This window comes from Blennius ocellaris, assembly GCF_963422515.1.
Source record: "Blennius ocellaris genome assembly, chromosome: 8".
Taxonomy (NCBI): domain Eukaryota; kingdom Metazoa; phylum Chordata; class Actinopteri; order Blenniiformes; family Blenniidae; genus Blennius; species Blennius ocellaris.
In genome coordinates, this window is record NC_137657.1 from 18,306,992 (window position 1) to 18,326,172 (window position 19,181).

The 19,181-nt window shown below is 40.1% G+C and overlaps 1 protein-coding gene across 1 annotated transcript in view; it reads left to right on the forward strand.

Moving 5' to 3' along the window:
* The window catches only part of cobl (cordon-bleu WH2 repeat protein), a 53,713-nt gene extending 38,257 nt beyond the window's left edge, over positions 1-15,456 (forward strand). Inside the window, exons 11-19 of the mRNA XM_080500526.1 lie at positions 4,327-4,494; positions 7,803-8,115; positions 9,069-9,184; positions 9,802-9,993; positions 10,096-11,642; positions 11,741-11,974; positions 12,484-12,600; positions 13,235-13,537; positions 14,731-15,456. Of these exons, the coding sequence (XP_080356652.1) occupies positions 4,327-4,494; positions 7,803-8,115; positions 9,069-9,184; positions 9,802-9,993; positions 10,096-11,642; positions 11,741-11,974; positions 12,484-12,600; positions 13,235-13,537; positions 14,731-14,811 (3,071 nt within the window). The 3' untranslated portion in view covers positions 14,812-15,456. The remainder of the gene's footprint in view (positions 1-4,326; positions 4,495-7,802; positions 8,116-9,068; positions 9,185-9,801; positions 9,994-10,095; positions 11,643-11,740; positions 11,975-12,483; positions 12,601-13,234; positions 13,538-14,730) is intronic.
* The last annotated feature ends 3,725 nt before the right edge of the window (positions 15,457-19,181 follow it).

Here is a 19,181-nt window from a genome sequence, read left to right on the forward strand (position 1 = left end):
GACACTTAAACTTTCAATAGTGACGCACAAAACCTGTTGAAAGTGTTCGTTGGTGTGTGATTGCGTCTGTGCACACGCATGTTACGGTTGAAGGACAGGAACTAGTGGAGCTGGTTTTCATTTTAGCTCATGAGACAATACAGCCCTTGTCTCTCCCTCATTGTCAATCCCTCACATGTCTTCTTTCTTTTTTTTTTATCTTCCTCCATTTCCCCCTCTCTATTTGTCTCTTTATTCCCTCCTTCCTCTCTCACAGGCATACAGACACCCACAAAACCTTCAAAGCTGCCATTTACAAAGGCAGAACAGATCCATCACAGATTTAAACAGGATCTACATGAACTTCAGATGGCCTCATATTGATCTCTGCACAGCGCAGATCTTTCTCTGTGGCACAGTGAGAATGCGGCAGAGGGTTGTCGTGTCTGACAGGGGCACAGATGAGAGAGCAGTAGACCTCAAAAGGGATGAGAAAGGTGAGAGTGCCAGGATGAAGTTGAGAGAATAGAGCATGGGAAGGTTTTGACAGGGGGATGACAGGGTAGCGAGGTAGAAACAGGGGGACGAGAGTGTTTTAAGGAGAGGGGGTTGATTGACAGGCAGATCAAAGCAAGAGCAAGGATGAAGTATAAGGAGGTTAGTGTAATAGACACGGTAGAACAGACAGCACGGAGTTCATTAATAAATTTATAGACGCAGCTTCTTCTCTTCTTCTCTGTCCTGACACTCTGCTGACAGTGCACCACCATCTGTCTTCTCTCTTGCTTTGACTCGCAGACTATTTTCAATCTTTTTTTTTTCTCCTATTCAAACAACTTGTTGCACTTAAATCACTCGGATGCATTCTATTTGTATTGAAATGGTTGTTTTCCAAAAACCAAACTCCCAACAGCTGATCATTGCTTGTTTTTTTTGTTTTTTTGCATTTTCGTATCGACACTGAATCATTATGTATATCATAAGAACTGTAGTTACAAACAGGCCTGTGAAAAGTGTATACTCTGTATAGGCTAATGCTCAAAAGTTTTAAAACTTCAATTTTTCCAGTTTTTTTTTTTCTATTGATAAATATTCCAAGTTGAGTTGAAAAACAAATCATGCAATCAATTTATAAACCAACATGCATTCTAAGGTTTTGACGCATCAAAGCAGCAAACTTTGGCAGAATTAACAGCTAAACGGACTCTTGGCTTTTTTTCGACAATGGAAATCAAAGTTCTTCCAACTCTGTTGCAGAAGTTCCCATCAATGTATGGAACCTGTGTTTAAGTCTGGATACTGTGCTGGCCACTCATGTTTTCAAGCTTGTCATCTTTTTCCCTGATGTAGTTTCTGCATAACTTGGACTTATGTTCTCGGCCAATCGCCTTGCTGTAAGATGAACTCCCTGACCAACTCCTCTATACCAAGAGGCATGGAATGGCAGTGGTGGTTGTTTTGGTTCAGGTTGTGTCACTCTGTCCAAGTTAAATCTGAGACTTTCTCACTACGGCCACTATTTAACTGTGCTTGAAGCTATTGTCCTGTGAGCCGCCAATCACACAAGCTGTTAACGCTCAGAAACTTGTCTTGTGATTGTGTTATCGCTTTGGTCTGCCAGACCTCTTCCTGTCAGAGTTTCAGGTTCTGAGTTCCTCTTGATGCTGAAGGAAACTGTACGAAGTGACACCTTGCCTCTCTTTGAATTTCTGAGTAGGAAAGACCTGCATTTTTCTATGTTTTGATGGCCTTCTCTTTTCCAATGCTAATTCCTTTTTTTCCTCTACATTTTATAGCACAGTACTCTTCAAATGATGTTCACATTTCAGCACTGCTTTTATGCAGGGACAGGGGGTTTTAAGTAATCCAAAAAAGTTGGGACGCCAAGAATGTATGAGTTAGAAATAGCCACCTGTGCCTTTCATGTGCAATAATCTGTCAAATAGGTTTGAATTAGCATGTTGAACATTCATCTATCTCCTTTACTGCTTGATGGGAGTCAGAGTCACAAGGGACTGGAGCTGATCCCAGTGCACACTGGAGAAAGGCACATGCCAGTCAGTGTTAAAGATACACTGTATAATGTTAAAGCAACAGAGCTGGAGCTGGAAGCAATACCTAACTACAAATTATTATCAGTATGTTATTCAAAGTGTGTGGAATGGTTGGCACAGCCTGCCTGTCAACACAATAACAAGAAATGCTCTGAATTTGACCAAAAAAAAAAAAAAAAGAAACAAAAGCAGCAAGTAAAATGTGTAAATTCTCTTTTCACAACCTTAAGCTCAATTCATAGAGGTTAGCCAGAATATGTTAGTATTCATTTGAATCTAATCTGCACCAGCTCCACTTTTGGGTACTCATGCCACCGTTTCTGAGAGTGAATACACCTCCAGTGATGAATAAGCACAGCACAGTTTGTATGTCTTTATCCATGATGTACAAATGTTGGTCAAACAGAATAAATTGTTACGTTCAGAATTAGGGAGCATTTTTTGGATATGCCTGTGTGCATGCTGGTGGCTGTCAAGGTGTAGTTGTAATGGTGTAGTTTATTATGTTAGACACACATGCTGCTTCCGTTCATTCCAGTTGTCCACTAGCAGAAACAAAAAAGTAAGATATTGACGGCCCCTGCTGACTAAGACATCACATGCTGACGATTCACAAGTCTTTGAATGGAATTTTAGGGAGATTAATTTCAACACTGCTCGTTCTCCAGCAGTTGTGCATTTGTCCTTTTCACGCAGCATGCTGTCCAGTCTGGCTTTGTTCTGTAAAATCCATGCTTGCTCAATGTCATTTACTGTCCGTATTACACATTTGTACTAGACTATTTCTTAATTCTTCTGCAGGTTTATCAACTTTAAAAGTTCAAAATGGGCTCGTGACTTTGATTCCGAGAAAAGTACACATCTTTACAAGTATTCATCCAAGATCATGCAAAGCGTATAGTTTAAAATCTTATGATGCGTGAGGAAAAAATTCAACACTTGCAGTCTTGGTGACAGTGTGTGCAGCCAGGAAACCTATCTACAGCTTTACCTGGAAGACACATTCTCACTATTTAACAATTTATAGATTTAAATTTTTTGTTCTAATTAACTCTGAGGGTAATATCAGAGAATGTTGGTTTCACTTTTCTTAAAATGTGAACTTAGACTTTAGAGACCCCCATTTCCACAACATTTTGAAACGTTATCAGTATTTCTATTCCCTTAAACTTTTTTTTTTTTTTAATAGAGTAGCAGCTTCATGTGATGGCGTTACAACCTCAGATTGCAAAGTCCATAAACGCAGTGTACCCTCAAAGTAAACTGGTCCCCTGTAACTAATATCAAGCATGACTGAAAATGCTAGTGCCAAATAATCCTGTCTGTTATTGCTTTCTTTAAAATAAAATAAAAAAATGTGTTCTTTGTCTACTGGTATTTTAATGCAGTAGGAACTAAATAATGCCTTTTATATTTTAAGGTTAGATTTATTTTAAGGCTGACCGACTTTGACTGAAGAGACAAATACATTTCCCGAGATATTTCTGTATTTAGTTTTTTTAATACTTTGTCAAAAGACACTGTTGATTTTTTATTTTATTTTTTTTAAACCTTTCCCAGGAGCAAGTCATTGGTTCAAAGTTGTCAAGGTCGCATCAAGTCACTCTTCAGCAGTCTTATACATACGTCCTCATACATCGGAGAAGTGTCACTGAGAGACCCCCACAGTTACAGTATGACAGAAAGCAAAGAATGAAAAAAGGCATACGTTATTGATCCCCTTGAGAATTGCTTCTCTGCATTCCCTCCATCCTATTCATAGTTAACCTTAACATACTTGAAGCAGTGGGGTTGAAGGTCTTGCTTGGTGGCCCACTGTAGCATTCAAACATGTGAACTTCTGATCCCAAGTCCGCTTCTCTAACCTCTAGGCCATTATAAGCATAATTACCCCTAAGGTGGCAGTCATGGTCAGTTATACATCTGCACACTAACCTCACTAAGTCACCGGCTTCAGGTTGCGTTAGTGCAGCGGTTGTTTAGTTTTAGGGGTCTCCCGATGTCAAATTCTCAAGGGTATGAGTTGTTTTGCCAAAAGAAGTAAATTCAGTGTGACACTTCGTCGATCCCTGAAAGCCACTGAGCGTAGAGATATTCAAGACGTAAAGATAGGTTCTCAGCAGTACATAACACAGAATACCAGTGTATTACCGTGACAAGTAAAAAAGTGTTTGGGATTTTCTTTTTCTTTTCTATTTGTGGTTTAACAAGAAACAAGTGTATAAGATGTGTCACATACCTCATTTTACAAGTGTAACCATCCTGCCCTGCCTGCATGCCGTTTTCCCCTCAGGAAACATTGATCGACCAGTTCCACCTAAACCTCGCCGCTCCCCAGCCCAGGAGTCACCACAGCATGTTACACCCCCCACCATGTCCATCGCTCTCCCACCCTTCACCCCCATTGAGTCCACAGAAACCCCACAGAAGTCGATGGAGGTGGAGGAAGCGGCTCCCCAGTGTAGGTCCACATGGAAAGCCTCTGCCTGTACCTTGACTCCTGTCTTCCTACACTCTTCTAGATGCTACTAACCTGGTTTTTCAACTTGTACTTCATCAGAATTTGTACCTGACTTTGCTTCCAAACCTGTGTGCATGTGTGTCTGTTTGAGAGTTGAACTCTTGTCTCAACATGCTTTTCGTCTCTCCATCAGTGACATGGACAGCCGAGTTCTTTAGCATTACCAGGTCCACGTGCGGTCAAGGCATTTCATATCTATAAATGTCAATCCCTTAACCTTGTTATTTCTTCTGGGTCTAAAAGGTCATTGCTGGGAGGAACCCCAATCAACCAGAGTGCCTTTTATGTTTCACTGTACCAGAACATGGGAGCAGATTAGAAGAGTGATGCTATTTTCTACATAAATCTCCCTGTTTTTATTCATTTGTTCTCAGGGCTATAACTCCCTATTATTGTCACATTGTATTTATGATTTCTTATTGCATTTGCATGTGTTGATGATCTATCCTTCTCGTATCTTATGTGTTCTTTTCTTTGCTCCCTCTCCCTCTCCCTCCCCCTGCAAACCCCCTTTCCAGTGTACTGCTGTGGGCCTGTACGCCTGCGTCCTAAACACTCCTGAAGCTGCTCTCTCTGGCTTGAACCTTCCTACGTCACCAGCTCCTCTTGCTTCTGTGTTGCACCTTTTTTTCCTCCTCTCATTCCTTTTAGAACTGTTTTTGTTTGTTTGTTCATTCTCCACTCGTTTTTGCTGTTGTTTTAATTTGTCACATTTCAACCCGTTTGTTGCTTTTAGTTCTCATCACAGAAGCTAGCCTCACTGCATTTTTATTCTTGACAAAAGTAAAGTCGATGCTATCCTGTTTCAATCTCAAAGTAATGGTACTCAATACTGCGTTTTGGGTTTTTTTGTTGTTTTGGTTGGGTTTTTTTTTTTTACAAATAACTATGTACATACTGTGCATGGTTTTGTATTTCAGTTTAATACACTGGTTGTCATTGATTATGCATGAGACTGGAGCCGAGTTAAAAGTGGATACAGAAAGTGGTCAGAAGACGATGAGGCAAGGCCATGTGATATCTGTCAGCCAATATTTTGGTGATGTGATAGCTGCAGATCGATCGCTGGATAGTGTATGTTTCTCCGACTGTGCCTGGCGTTGGTTTAGAAATTTAAAACCCGAATGCATGCTGACTTTTGCAATGGTATGGGCAGTGTGATCTATCAATGACATGTTACCTTTAAGTGGTAATGACTCGTCTGTTTTATAAAGAAGGCCGTATGTAATCCAAGGCCTGTTCTCAAAGAAAGACCTGTTTAAAAACAAGAGATTATTATTGCATGCTGACTTGTTGTTGAACTGATGTTTTTATTGTGGAACCTTAAAATTGAATCAGGGCCTTATAGCTTCTTTTTGTTGGATTGGTCCAAGTATAAACATCACAGCGATTGTGAGAGAAACCATTTGATTATTATTATTTTGTTTGTCATTAAAAGAGAATAAAAAAATGAATGAAAAGTATAAGTAAATGTCCAAGACCTTGTTAAAGACATGAAAACTATTTCATAGTATTTAGCTTCCGATTATGAAACCTACTGTATATCACAAAATACAACGCATCTTTTCAGTGCAAGATTAAACATATTAAGCCATTACGACCTTGCTGTTATCGTGCGACTTGTTCCGTTGCTTATGAATGCAACTCTTGTATCTTAAAATTTATTAAAAAGTACAATTTTACATTTACAAAATCAGAACAGCTAATTTCAGATTGATTACTATGCAGTAGGAACATTTGATTACATTTCATTTTCCAAGTAATCCAATTTAAGTTGAATGCAATTATTATAAATATGCAACTTGCCACTGAGTTATGACGCTAGTGTATACTTGCCTAAGAGAATGTGTGCTCACTGAGCCTGTGGAGTTGCAATAACAGATGTTCTTTTGTGATCCAGAAAGTTCAATTAAAGGATTAAGGTTTTTTTCTATGGTCTTTTGAGTTTGATTTGGCCTTGGCTGTGGGTTGTTGTGATTGGATTCTAACAAGTAACATGTATTGGAAGCACTGGAATGGGCATTTTGTTTGACTTTAACAAAAGCAAGAACAATGTCATGCTACTTTAGCGGTTATGAAAACTGTGTAGGTGGTTACTTGTTTGCAAGCATATACTGCATACGAGCATGATACAGTGTGTGTGTGTGTGTGTGTGTGTATAATAGACTTTGCATGCGTTTGTGAATGTGTGCTGATTGTGGCTGTAGCTGGCATGACTAAGCTGTTGCTGGGAAAGAGTTGGGAGGACTGCCCTATGAGTCATCACCACATCTCCTGGAACTGACTGTTCTCTCCACACTATTAGGACCAGATCCAAAACTGACAGGGCACACACACACACACACGCGCGCGCGGACACGAGCACAGCACCGATACTGACATGATCTACGTACACGTAGGAGGGCTTATTGGTGCCCAGTGCATGCACACTCTCACCAACACCTGGTATTACAAACAAGGTCACTCACTGTTAAGCTCATTTTAAAGAATCTACTGTTGAACTGCCAGTACTGGTTCAAGTTGGCTCGACTGCTCGAAACCTAACAAATGCTACATTGATTTTTATTCTCTTGGCTTGAAGTTCAAGAGATCAGCGACAGACTAAATAAGTTCTCCCAAACCCACAGACTGACCAGGGCATGAGTGTACTGAAAAGATGAGAGGGTATGAAGCAATAGTATCTTTCCCCGGAATCTTAAACAGAACTATGAAAACCAAATTTAAAGGGTTTGTTTACAGTAAGTCCACCGACATGTCATTAAAGATGCTTTATCAATCCACAAGTGAATGTGTTCCGGGCTTGAGTTTTTTTTTGGTGTTTCTTTGGTGTTTTTGATTTGTGTTTGCTGGTTTGTCTGTGCCTGTGTGGCATCAAAACCAATGTTGAAACTAACACGATACATTTACCCATCTTCCTACATTTCTTGATCATTTGCTCACTCTACATGATGTGATTCTTGTCAAATTAGTTTTTCTGTCTATTACAGCATTTGTGCCAAATTGAGGGAGATCAGGTCTTTTCCAGAAATGCCTTCACGAACATCCTAATTTTTCATTTCACTGACGCATAACGTAATTTGCGTTTTTTGGGGGGGTTTCTTTTCTTGAGTCTTTTGCTTACCGCAGTGTATATTATTGGGAACACTTTGAGTTGCATCTGGAAATGTTTCCTTTCTAACAGTTGCTAACACTTGAACATTAGTAAAAGCGCCCAGCACCGATTCAACACTTTCTTCTGTTCTTTCCAGCTTGGCTCCACTCTGCACAGAGCTCTGCGGCCGAAGGCCAGAAACCAGCAACTGAGGATGAGACTGTCTCTCTGAGCAGCAGTAGTGGTAGCAGCAGTCTGCCTGACCAAGGTTACGCCGCTTCTGAAGGTATGGCCGAGGGTGAGGACTCGGGCGTGGTCAGCTCTCTCTCCGACACCCAGCCCGCCTCCCCAGAGGGGAGTTTGTCTCTGGAGGGAAGTGGTGTGAGCAAAGGAGAAAAATTGCCAGGACCTCCTCGGGACAGTTTCAATGACAGTGATGAGGGGTGTGCCACCTGGGGATCAATACACAGGTAAACACTAGAAGAACTGAAGAAAAAAGATGTTCTGCTCTAAACCATCTTATGCCTTCGCTGTCACTTTTCTTTTTGCATGTGTGCATGTTTCATTTTAATTTAATTTCTAATTTTCGGATGGGAAAATGAAATCTACCACTCTTCTCAGTGTCACCCAAATATTTCCACACAAAATGGTTACTATTTCAGATAACTTTTTTTTTTAATCCATATTTTATTAAGCCAAGCTAGTAACTTTTTATGTTGGGCTTTCCTTGGCATATTTCTAGATTCTTAATCTCAGGCCTCCTTTTAAAATAAATGCTGCTCCACAACACTTTTAACCTTTTATGTTGTAAAATGTGTATGGTGACCTGCCCAGACCAAGGATGTTGGATGGATGCCTTCAAAAAGTCTGGCATGATGTTGCTGGCTTCCTGGTATTCCAGGAAAGCATTATAACCTCATTTTCACAGAGGAGTTGAGGAAAAGAGGACCAATCCAAGTCTCTTAAAAGGAAAAATCTATTTAGTTTGGCCTTCTTGGTGCAATTTGTTATGGCTAATTTGCCACTTACTCATGAGAATTGTCCGGTAAACCCTTGAGGAGTGTGAAGGAAGTTTGAATTGCGGTAATAATATATTTACAGCTGCATGTTTCAAAGCAAGCAGTCTCCCAAAAAAAAAAAAAAAAAAAAAAAATCAACTTTGGACAGCCGAAAATATTTGACGAACTGATACCCCCCACCCCCCCCACCCCCTTCACATCTGCATTAACCACATCTGTGGGGCGTATTACTAACTGGAAAGTTGCTCAAGTGCAACAGCATCTGAAAAAGTTCAAGCCATGTTTGAATGTGCACGTGAAAATTACATCCTCTTTTGCAGCATAATTTTTGATGAACATGGACATGCTTTTTATTACTTTTGCAAAGACCCGTCTTTTACTGTAAGTCTATGTACTGTTTCCAGGCACAATGACGTCAGCCTACAGGCAGAGTCAGTCGGATTAAAAAACAACTATGATGACCACGAGCTTACTGCTCAGCTCCATCGGACTTTGGCAGACTTTGAAGCAGACCTTGCTGGTGAGTTGCTACTGACCAGTGTGAATGTATATGCGCACACAAGGTGCGGTATATGGAGGAGGACGCATCCTTCCGATCCCTCCTCTCTGCATAATTATTTTGACTTCAGAGGGAGATTGAATTTATTTTCTAGTGCATAAAGTATGAAGCTAAAGCAAATACATGTCTTTCAAAACCTAACGAGAATATTTCCCCTATAAAGATCAGAGTGATACGATTAACCCTTAACTCAAACTTGTATAAGATACTACAAATGGTGCATCCATAGGCAATGAAAAATGTGCTGTATGGTGCTAGTTGAAGGCTTTTAGTTTAAAAATAAAATTTGCTGAAAGTGTAAGGGATGGACTCACCTGTAGCATTAGTTTTGGTCTTACCGTAAGGCATGAGTATTTGCAAATTATTCATAAAAACTATTTAAATGCTGTTTAAATCTGGTCTTTAATCTATATTGTAAAAAAAAAAACCCACACACACTTTAGTATATGTCACACAATAACACTGCTCATTTAAGTAAATTAAGATACTGTTGATAGTATTACAAAAAACTAAAAAAATCTATATTAACTCAGAATGCTGAAAATGTAATGTATTAAACCTCGTATTTTGTTTCCCAGGTCATTTAGATAACGTCTCAACAAAAGACACTACTTACACCACTTTCATGGAGAGCAATGAAGTGCCAGTGTCTGTCGTAGACATGGACGTGCCAGTCACAGCCATTGATGAAGTACTTGAGGAGTATGAGCGTCATACTGTTGAACACAAAGTGAAATCACTGACCAGGGCAGAGTCGGCTGACAGTAAAGGTAGAAAGAAGATCTTTTTGAACACGATCGAGTTAAAAAAAACATGTTATTCCAGTTTATTTTTAATGTAAATTTGACTTTTCTCACCCCATTTTGTCACAGGCTCCAACTCTCATCGAAAGTCAAATGTGGAGCCACAGAACAAAAACAACAACGCTTATACAGCTGCAGTTAGTGATAAGAAAAGCACCGTAAGTGCAAAACAGTTGTCCCAATCAGAGCATTACAGTAAACGGCAGGAGAACAAGTCTGTCAGTGTTGAAAGAGAAGAAAAAGGTATTAAGACAAAAACAAATAAAAGCACTCCTGCTCATGCCAAGAAAGTGAAAGAAGATATACAAACATCGGCAGCAAAATCAAACGTTGACATGCAGAAAAACCACCAGAGCACCGAGTACCGTCCTCATCCCATGAAAAGCAGCGCTCAGAAAAAATCTGATCTCCCTCCTCAGATCCAGAGATCAGTGTCTGCAAAAAAAGATGAAAATATCTCTCAAAATGCCTCCAGTTTGAGCAGTGCACAGAGTAAAATCACACGCAATGTCACATCCAGATTTGGTATGAAGACGTTCACTGTGGTTCCGCCCAAACCCGCCATCGTTCAAACTGATCCCACCGAGTCAGCGGCCAGATTATCCACCGGTGCCATTAGGATTGATGATCAAGGAAACATGGTGACAGCTGGGAGCTGCTGGAATAAGAGTCGCGGTTCGTCAGAGTCTGAGAATACTTCAAGCAAGGATTCTGCTCTTGGAAAGGCCAAAACATTTTGGAGCTCAAGTGAAAGACAAGAAAGTGTCCCTAGCAAAGGTCTGTTTGAGAAGCCCAAGGAGAGCACAAACGACATGAGAACGGCTCCCACTGCAGTTGTGGAAACATCTTTGAAGACGTTTGGCACAGAGCAGTATAGGACAACACAGAGAGTCCAGTCTGAAAAGATAGTAAAAGAAGTAGCTAAAGTGCCAGTGGAAGATGTCAGAGTTGCAAAGAAGGAGCAGTTTGAGGCAGAAAGCAAGATTTCAGTGTCCAAAAGCGTTCAGCCGCCAAGTAATAAGCCTGTCGTTCCTCCAACTCAACTTCCAGACCTTTCAAGAGACCTGTCCTTCCTTAAACCACCCAGGCGAACCTCGAGCCAGTATGTGGCGTCTGCCATTAGTAAATACGCCCCAACAAGCGCGGGGAAGTCCGGCAGCCTTCCTAAGTCCCCAGACTACTCTACCGGCTTCCAGAGATCAGGCCGGTCCATTCAAGTAAATCCACACCAATCTTCCCAGTCCTTTCTTTCAGATAATAAGGAGAATGTCTCTGTTTTTACATCACAATCTCTTGGTCCAAAGAGATCTATGAGCTTTCCAGAGTTCATGTCAGAAAGCCAGAGAGACTTTGGTGAAGCGAGTAGGGACAGGGCTGAGTTAGAGGATCGAGTCGTATCCACCAAAGAAACTTCTCAAAGGATGGAAACGGATGGAGCCAAAAATATTCACATTCAGTTCAATGGAGCCACCCAAATAAAAGTAACCAACCATAATGATAGAGATAATATCAAACACATTCGCCATCGAAGCCCGAGTCCAGCAGGAATTGGTTTCCTTCATTCATCCACCAAACCACCCACAGCCCCAAAGATCACACACCAAGGCCAGACAAATGTAAGTACACTCAGGATTAGACATGTTGCATCACATTTATCTGTTTAAGTGCCCTCAAAAAAGAATATTTACAACGAAATCTTTACTTTATATTATAGAGCTTGTATAACACGGCCACGATCGCACCTCACCTGAGCTCTGATGTGAAACCGCAGCCTTCAGTCACTGGGTCGGACAGCGGTGTGACCTCTGGACCTCCAGCTGTGACACTGTTTGGGCCAATTTCAAAGTTCAGGCCAGTGATCCATAAAGCTGTTGAGAAGGAGACATCTTTGCACGGCAACCTAATGGAGGCCATCCAGACGGGTGGAGGCAGGGAGCGGCTGAAGAAGGTGAGATGGATGAGATGAAGAAAGGAAGCTATCGTGATGCTTATTATAGGAGCAATGAGGTATAATTTACCTCCCTACACGTAATAAAAATGCAGGAGTTTCAGGACAGGGTAGGGGTCGTACCTTATTTGATATTATGTGGCTTCTCACAGGTGGGCAGGACCTTATAATGTGCCCTGATAGCACTTTGTCCATGCTGCATTTTATATCTGATGTGCTGTTGGAGACGACCTGTTTTAATTTATTTTACAATTCTGTTTTTTTTCCTGCTACTGATGTTGTCTCCACACACTGTAGTATCTGTATCTCTTGGATTTTTAAGTTTTGTTTGCCATGTATGTCTTTGTGTGCCATGGACTTGCGTATATGTTCTTTATGTTTTATACTTTGCTGCCACACTAATTGCCCAACAAGGTGCAAATAAAAACTCAACTGAACATAAACATACTTTAAAGTTTGTTTGTTTTTGGTTCCAAGTTCTGATATTTCTCCTTTTGTTGTGTTACTAGATATCCACCTCTGGCCCCAGCAGCCTGAAGAAAGGGCCCTACGTGGAAGAGGAGAATGAAAGGTCTGCTCTTCTGGCAGCCATTAGAGTACAGAACAGCACCAGCAGGTTGACGAAGGTAAAACACAAATTTTCAGCAAAGCTGTTTGCTAGCATAGTTACTGTACACAAACCCACATTGAATGCAGTTTTAGGAAGTATGTATGTTTTCTATACATAAGTGACACTGCTATTAACTCATTAGCAGCTTGCACAGCCATGCAGGGACCAAGTTATGTTAGCACGGGTGTCTATTTTCATCCCTCTGTGTGGACTGTGAGTTGTGGTTCGCTGTCATATACGGAGCCATGTGGAATGAAAGAGGCAGAAAATGTGCTGCTGTTGCAGAAACATCTGCGGTTCTATTCTTGAAGTTCCTCACTAGAAGCGGAATGTCAGGAATGCTGCATGACTAAATCTGACTCAAAAATGAAGTGCTTTGGTAAAAAAAATGTTTTTTTAACTAAATTAAAAAAAATCCATCCAAAAGATTAGAATAATGAAAAAAGTCAGGGCAATATGATTGTGTCTCACTTTCACACAAATGAGATCTTTTCTTTGCTCTGCAGTTAAAGTATCTCTACTACTGTGTGTGTGTGCGCGCACATGTGTTTGTGTCTGAAGCGCGAGGGCACATATGTGAGAGCAGCTGGCCCTCCACATGTGATCTTGTGTCTGGAGTTACCATTGTCTCACACTTTTGTGTCCCACAGACTAAATCTGAGGCCGCCAGTGAGCTTGAAAAGTTCAGGAAGGTTGCCTCCGAAGAGGAGAGGCATCTGGGCCCTTCTTCCTCCTCCTCCTCCTCTTCTTTGACCCGCACTTCTCTTGTCTTTAACTCACCACCTCCTCCTGCACCCATGACCGCACCTCCACCTCCTCCCCTCGTCTTGCCCCAGGCTAAGCCGAGCTCTGTGGCATATCCAAACACTAACACCTCCTTGAACCCTGCCTTGGCCAGAGAGGCCATGCTCGAGGCCATCCGGTCTGGATCGGCTGCCGACAGGCTAAAAAAGGTATAAATACAAAACAAAAGTGCAGCCTTTGATATCATTTGATATCATTGAGTATCTTGGTATTACCTGTGATAAATAAGCAATTAAGTAGATAGTTTTGATTAACCTGTGCTTTTCAGATTTGTCATTCCACATATCAGTGTTGTATGCCTTTTGGCAACCAATTTTACCTTGATGCAACTCTCAGATGGATTTTTTTTCCTTTCTTTTTTTAATCAGAAGACTACTTCCCCAAAGTAATTAACTTGTCTATGCTCAGAGGAAAGAAAAATGCACAAACTGGACCAACCCAAAGGTTGAAATAACAATAATGGTAGTAGTAATAATAGTAATAATAATAATGAGAGAAAGGGGAAATATATATATATATTTATTTATTATATATATTTATTATATATAAAACTCTGTTTGAAGCCTTGGTAAAAGAGGCAGAGGGACCCAACTCAGCAGTCACTTCTTTTCTTATACCATTTGTTTGTGGGTATTTTTTTAAATTTATTTTCTTTACCCTCCTTTTAATTTTCCCTGTCCGGATCTCCTTTTCAGCCTCTGAGCCACCGCCAGACCATTTTAGGAGACAGATTTCCTTTTTTTTCTCCTTTTTTTGATGATGATAATGCTTTACCCAGATGCGCTATTGTCAAATAATAGGAAGTGTGCGAAACCAAAGACAAATACAAAAAGAATCAGATTTCAAAAAGACATAAAAAGTTGAACCAGTGGTTTTTGCTTCTTGCATCTTCAGTCTCGTCTCATACGTCTTGCTTTGCTGGAAGACATCATTGGGGAACAAAGATCTCCTGTGGTTGAGCAAGTCAGGGAACTGGAAATGAACTGCAGATTGACAGATTAATCTTTTGCATGTGGTACAGTCATATAGCAGTACTGCATGGGTATTTTCAAGAGGATAAAGTTCAGTTTTAGGCCAGCAGCTGTTGAGAATAAAGTTTCCCATAATCTGAGTGATTGCATTTATACCATTTAAACCGGTTTACTGACACATGAAGAAAATCAAAAAGAACACATAAGATTTTATATAAAAGTGCATAATGAAATCTTTTCAACGTTGCTTTTTTGTTTCCAGCGAGAGACTTCACACAACCACAGACCAAAATGTTTTCTATTGCTACTGCTGTGATTCCTATCATCACCAGTGGAGCGAAATCTAAATCTGCTGTGTTTCTGCCGACTAGGTGGCGGGGCCCACAAAGACAGTCCAAGTGAACGGCAGACTGGGAACGATCCAGGCAACTTCCTCGACCATCCCGCAGTAATAAAAGGGGAAGCCCACATCACTGCAGAAAGGAATAATTCATCAGTTTGTTTTTAGCTTTTGCAGCGAACGTTTGCAATGATGCACGTCGTCACATTGGCTCGATTTTGCCCTGCAGTCAAAGGGGGTTTCTCATCACAGATTTGAGGCCTTATACTTAATTCAATGCAATTAGTGACGGACCAGCATTCAAATGGATGTCATGATTTTTTTTTTTTTTTTTTTTTCTGCTGCTGCTGAAAAGAAAATAGGAATGGTTTGAAATGGGTTTTTTTTTTTCTGTTAAAAGCCAAACATGTGGTTCCTAAGTGAAGGATTTGTAGTTAATGCCACTCATAAAATCAGATACGTCAGCTTCTGACGATAACTCGCGAGAGAGTTTTTATGTTCATCCTTTTCAGATGTTGTTTCTGAGTGTATTTTGCCATCTGCACTTGAACTTAGTAGTTCTACCTGAATTGTGCCAATGAAAGCAAATTTCAGTTGCATATCAGACTTTGAGGTCATCGTTTTGATCTTTTTTTTTTATTTTACCTTAACCACATTGAGTTATGGAGGCCTTAAACTGCTGCTCAGTCAGTGTTATGTATATGATGTTTGCTACAAAATTTATATACTGGGGTGCAATAAGGCGCACGTGATTATATTTGCAGATTTGAACAACTTAATATTTTGTCTTAACTGATTATGACTATTTAAAACACATGTTCACTTTAGTTTTACAATGGATAGATCCATTGTCCATGCTTTCAGTGTATTATTTTATCGAGATCTGCTCCATAATGCCAACCTCATGCTGTTCTTGGCTCTGAGGAGGACTAAGATGGTGGTGACTGGCTTGTGCCTGTCATAATGTTTGCTCGTTATGTTGTCTTTTTACCCTCCAACCTTTATCTGTGCTGCTGTCAAAACATAGTCATGTATGGTTGGTGCCCTGCAGAAACACGCTGCATGTTGGCTATCACCTTCCATTTGCCATACAGAGGCTAAAAGGTTGACCTTAATATATATATTATATTATATAGTAAAAAAAAACTCAGTTAAATTGTTCTTTTTTTTGACATTTCAATATTTTGAAGCACTGTAATGTAAGTTCAAATGGTGACTTATCGCCAACAGTATCAGAGATTAGGTTTTTCCACCAGTAAGCCATTACTAGAATGTAATGGTTACTTTATATTACGAGCACTTGTAGTGGTCATGTAGATGTTGTGTGTGGCCTTAATTTAAGCATCATTGTTTTTCATTCTGCTGCTTCATTGTTCAAATTTGTAGTTTGAAGTAGCTCGGAGGAAAAGTGAATGCTGCCATTAGATGGTATGACAGTAGTTAATGATTGTAGTTAAAGAAACTTAAAGCATCTACATTCAGGTACAAATGTTTGCTGCTGTGTATTCTGATATACATTTGAGGAATAGAGAAAGAAATCAGTTTTATAGAGAATTATTTGAACAACAAAATAATATATTTTTACTGTATTTTACCTTGAAGAGCTTTTCTGTTTTGTTTTGGGGTTTTTTCTTTCTTTAATGCAATAACTGGAATTATTTCTTTTCCATGACCATCGACTCACAGAAGCCTACAGCACAGTGTAGCACTGTATATTTTGTAAAATGAAGGAATCGTGATGGATTTGATTTATTCCAATTGCGTGAACATTTTATAAGCTATTGCTTTTTAAGTTTTAAGTGCAATTTTTTCTGTTCATTGGAAGGTGTTATTTTTGTTTACCTAATTTTCAATTCAATAAATAATTTTGTAATCAAGCAAACACTGGACTACAGCCTTACTCATTTATACCTTTCTCTGAAACTACATTATCTGTAAAGAAACTAAAAATGTTGTTTTCCCACTTCAAATTGTTAAACAGATTTTGGGAGCAGTAGGCAGTGTGAACCTTGCCCTGGATAGTGTTGCCATTCCTGGCTCTGGTCATCCTGCTGTCCTTATAAAACAAACAAAATATATTGTAACCTCTGCCTCACCACAGATGAGCTACTATTCCGGGCAGCTGCTCATGGACCTGACTCATCACTGTGTGGTCACACAAAATTACTTCCAAAGAACTCGAAGTGAGCCTACATTCCTGATTCCTGAAACATTAGTCAGTATGCCACTCTACATTCCCCCAGTGTGCAAGAGCTATTTGTGAATGTCCCCCTTTTGTGGCAAAATCAGATGGAAATCCACAGTGTGTGTATATTAACCTGTAAGTGAGGTGAACATATTGTTTATGGACTTTAAGAGCTCAGTAGAGTGCATGAGCGCAGAGTTCGATGAAGACGTGACAAGAAACTGCACAGCACTGATGGAAGGTTGTCCCAAGGTCGTTCTTTTACTCTTGGATTTGATTGAGCAGGACAATGTTGAGTAAAGTGCACAGAGACAATCTGGCTCCACTGACCGGAGAGAGCTGTAAATTCCTGAAGGGACCACAGGCTCTTTTTGTGGGTTCGAATTCATGCTCACTCAATAGCCATTTTAATCTGCCTTGCAAATATGTGACGGGTGTGTATGGGTGGGTGGATGTCTCTCAGCATGTGTGGGTGGGTGTGAGTGAGTGAGTTAGCCAGGGATATTTTTGTTGTATCATTATGGCTCCAAACCATTTTAACCACCGTGCCAACGTAAACAGGCTCCGAATTGAGAATTACCAGAAGGGTCACACCACATAATATAAGAGACGTTTACCGATTCAGGTTTGGCCTCGGTTACGCCTTTTGCTGACCTCACTGGTTGGTTTGTGTTTGAAGCCATAACAGTTTTTTACATGTTGGGGAAAGCCTGTTAAGCATGTCGCCACACTAACCACCATGTTGCCTAATAAAAATCAAGATCACATTAACTGCTTTGTGCATGTTGTTTAGATGTGGATGTGGGGAGAATAAATTGCAAAGTTTATGTTTTGCAATGTTTTTTTTTTTGTTGTCTTGTTTTTTTTACACATCAATAAGCAGAGCATGGTTTAAAAAAAAAAAAAAAAGCCCTTCTGTGGTAGATTTTACTAAAAGCTTATTCATCAACAGTCCTGTGAGACATTTTAATGGAAGCCATTCACCAAATGCCTGGCCTTGTATTACTCAGCTTTGTTAAGTCTTGACTGACTGGCTTATGAGTGATGGACACAGTGACGACAAACAGCAGGGGTTGCACTGACTTTGTTTTCTGATCTTGACGGGTCTGTTGTGTATCTGATCAATCAATCTGAACAAAAGCCCTGTATGATATTGCATGTCTGATGAGATGAAATCAACACAAAGGGTGTTTATGTCACAGTGCCAGTCATGATAAACAATGCTTGCACCCCGAGTATGAGCGAGGTGATTTGTGTTTGTATGTGTCAGTTTGTGTGTGTTGGTGGCTGCACTATGTCTGCTCCTTCAGCCTGTGTATTATGCTGTGTGACCCCCCCCCGTTGTCCCGATCCAGACGCATATACATGGCTCAGGATTGATGACCTTTTGCACTTCAGACTCCTATTGTGTTTTCCCATCATTTCAGTTTATCTCAGTATTGCAGGCAGTTATAAAGGAGCATAAAGTGATAGAGAAATAAAATTAACGCTGTCTTATCCCTGGTGTCTCTTCAGCCTGAGGCAGAACTTTATATTTGACAGTACTGTCAGGTTCAATTCAGGCAACTTCCCTCGTGCATGCCACGCTTTCCAAAACAACCAGTATGTTTTAAAGTAGCTAATGGCCTAAATTACACAAACACACTGGGTGAATGTACACCTCTGACATTGCTCTCGGCCATATAAACATCAGATCATCTTATGCAATACAGTAGGGCTCAGAGGGATAAAAACAGCAGTGTGGGAGAGGTAACTCTGGTGCAATGAGATTTGACCCCCAGTTGTGCAATTTACATACCTCCAAGCTCCTGGTGTTTTTATTTTAGACTGCTTGTCAGAGCTTTTTTTTCAGAAAATGTTGTCCTTTTAATTGAGGTTCCTGGTATCAAAGTCCTGAAATTTTTTTTTTTTTTTAGCAATTGACTGTAAAATATAATTAACGAAAAGGCAAAAGTGAATTATGGAAACAATACGTGCATTGTGTTAACAGTTTAACATGGGTATTAAAGTTACAGAATGAATTGACAGAAAGTTCAATTGCCTGAATGAAGTTGAGGTGAAAACTATATTTAGTATTTGTTGACAGAAAAGATCACTATGGAAATACAAGATTAATACACACAATGTCCAGAGACCTATAATACATGTACAATGATCTGCATGCATTTGTGTGACCATTTTTTTTTCTTATCTTAAGATACGATTTATTTTCTCAGTGTAGTTTAGATTGTCTACCTGTTCTATCTTGGATTTTAAGGGCCAAAATGCATCTTCTTGTTGATAATCAAGTTTGTGTG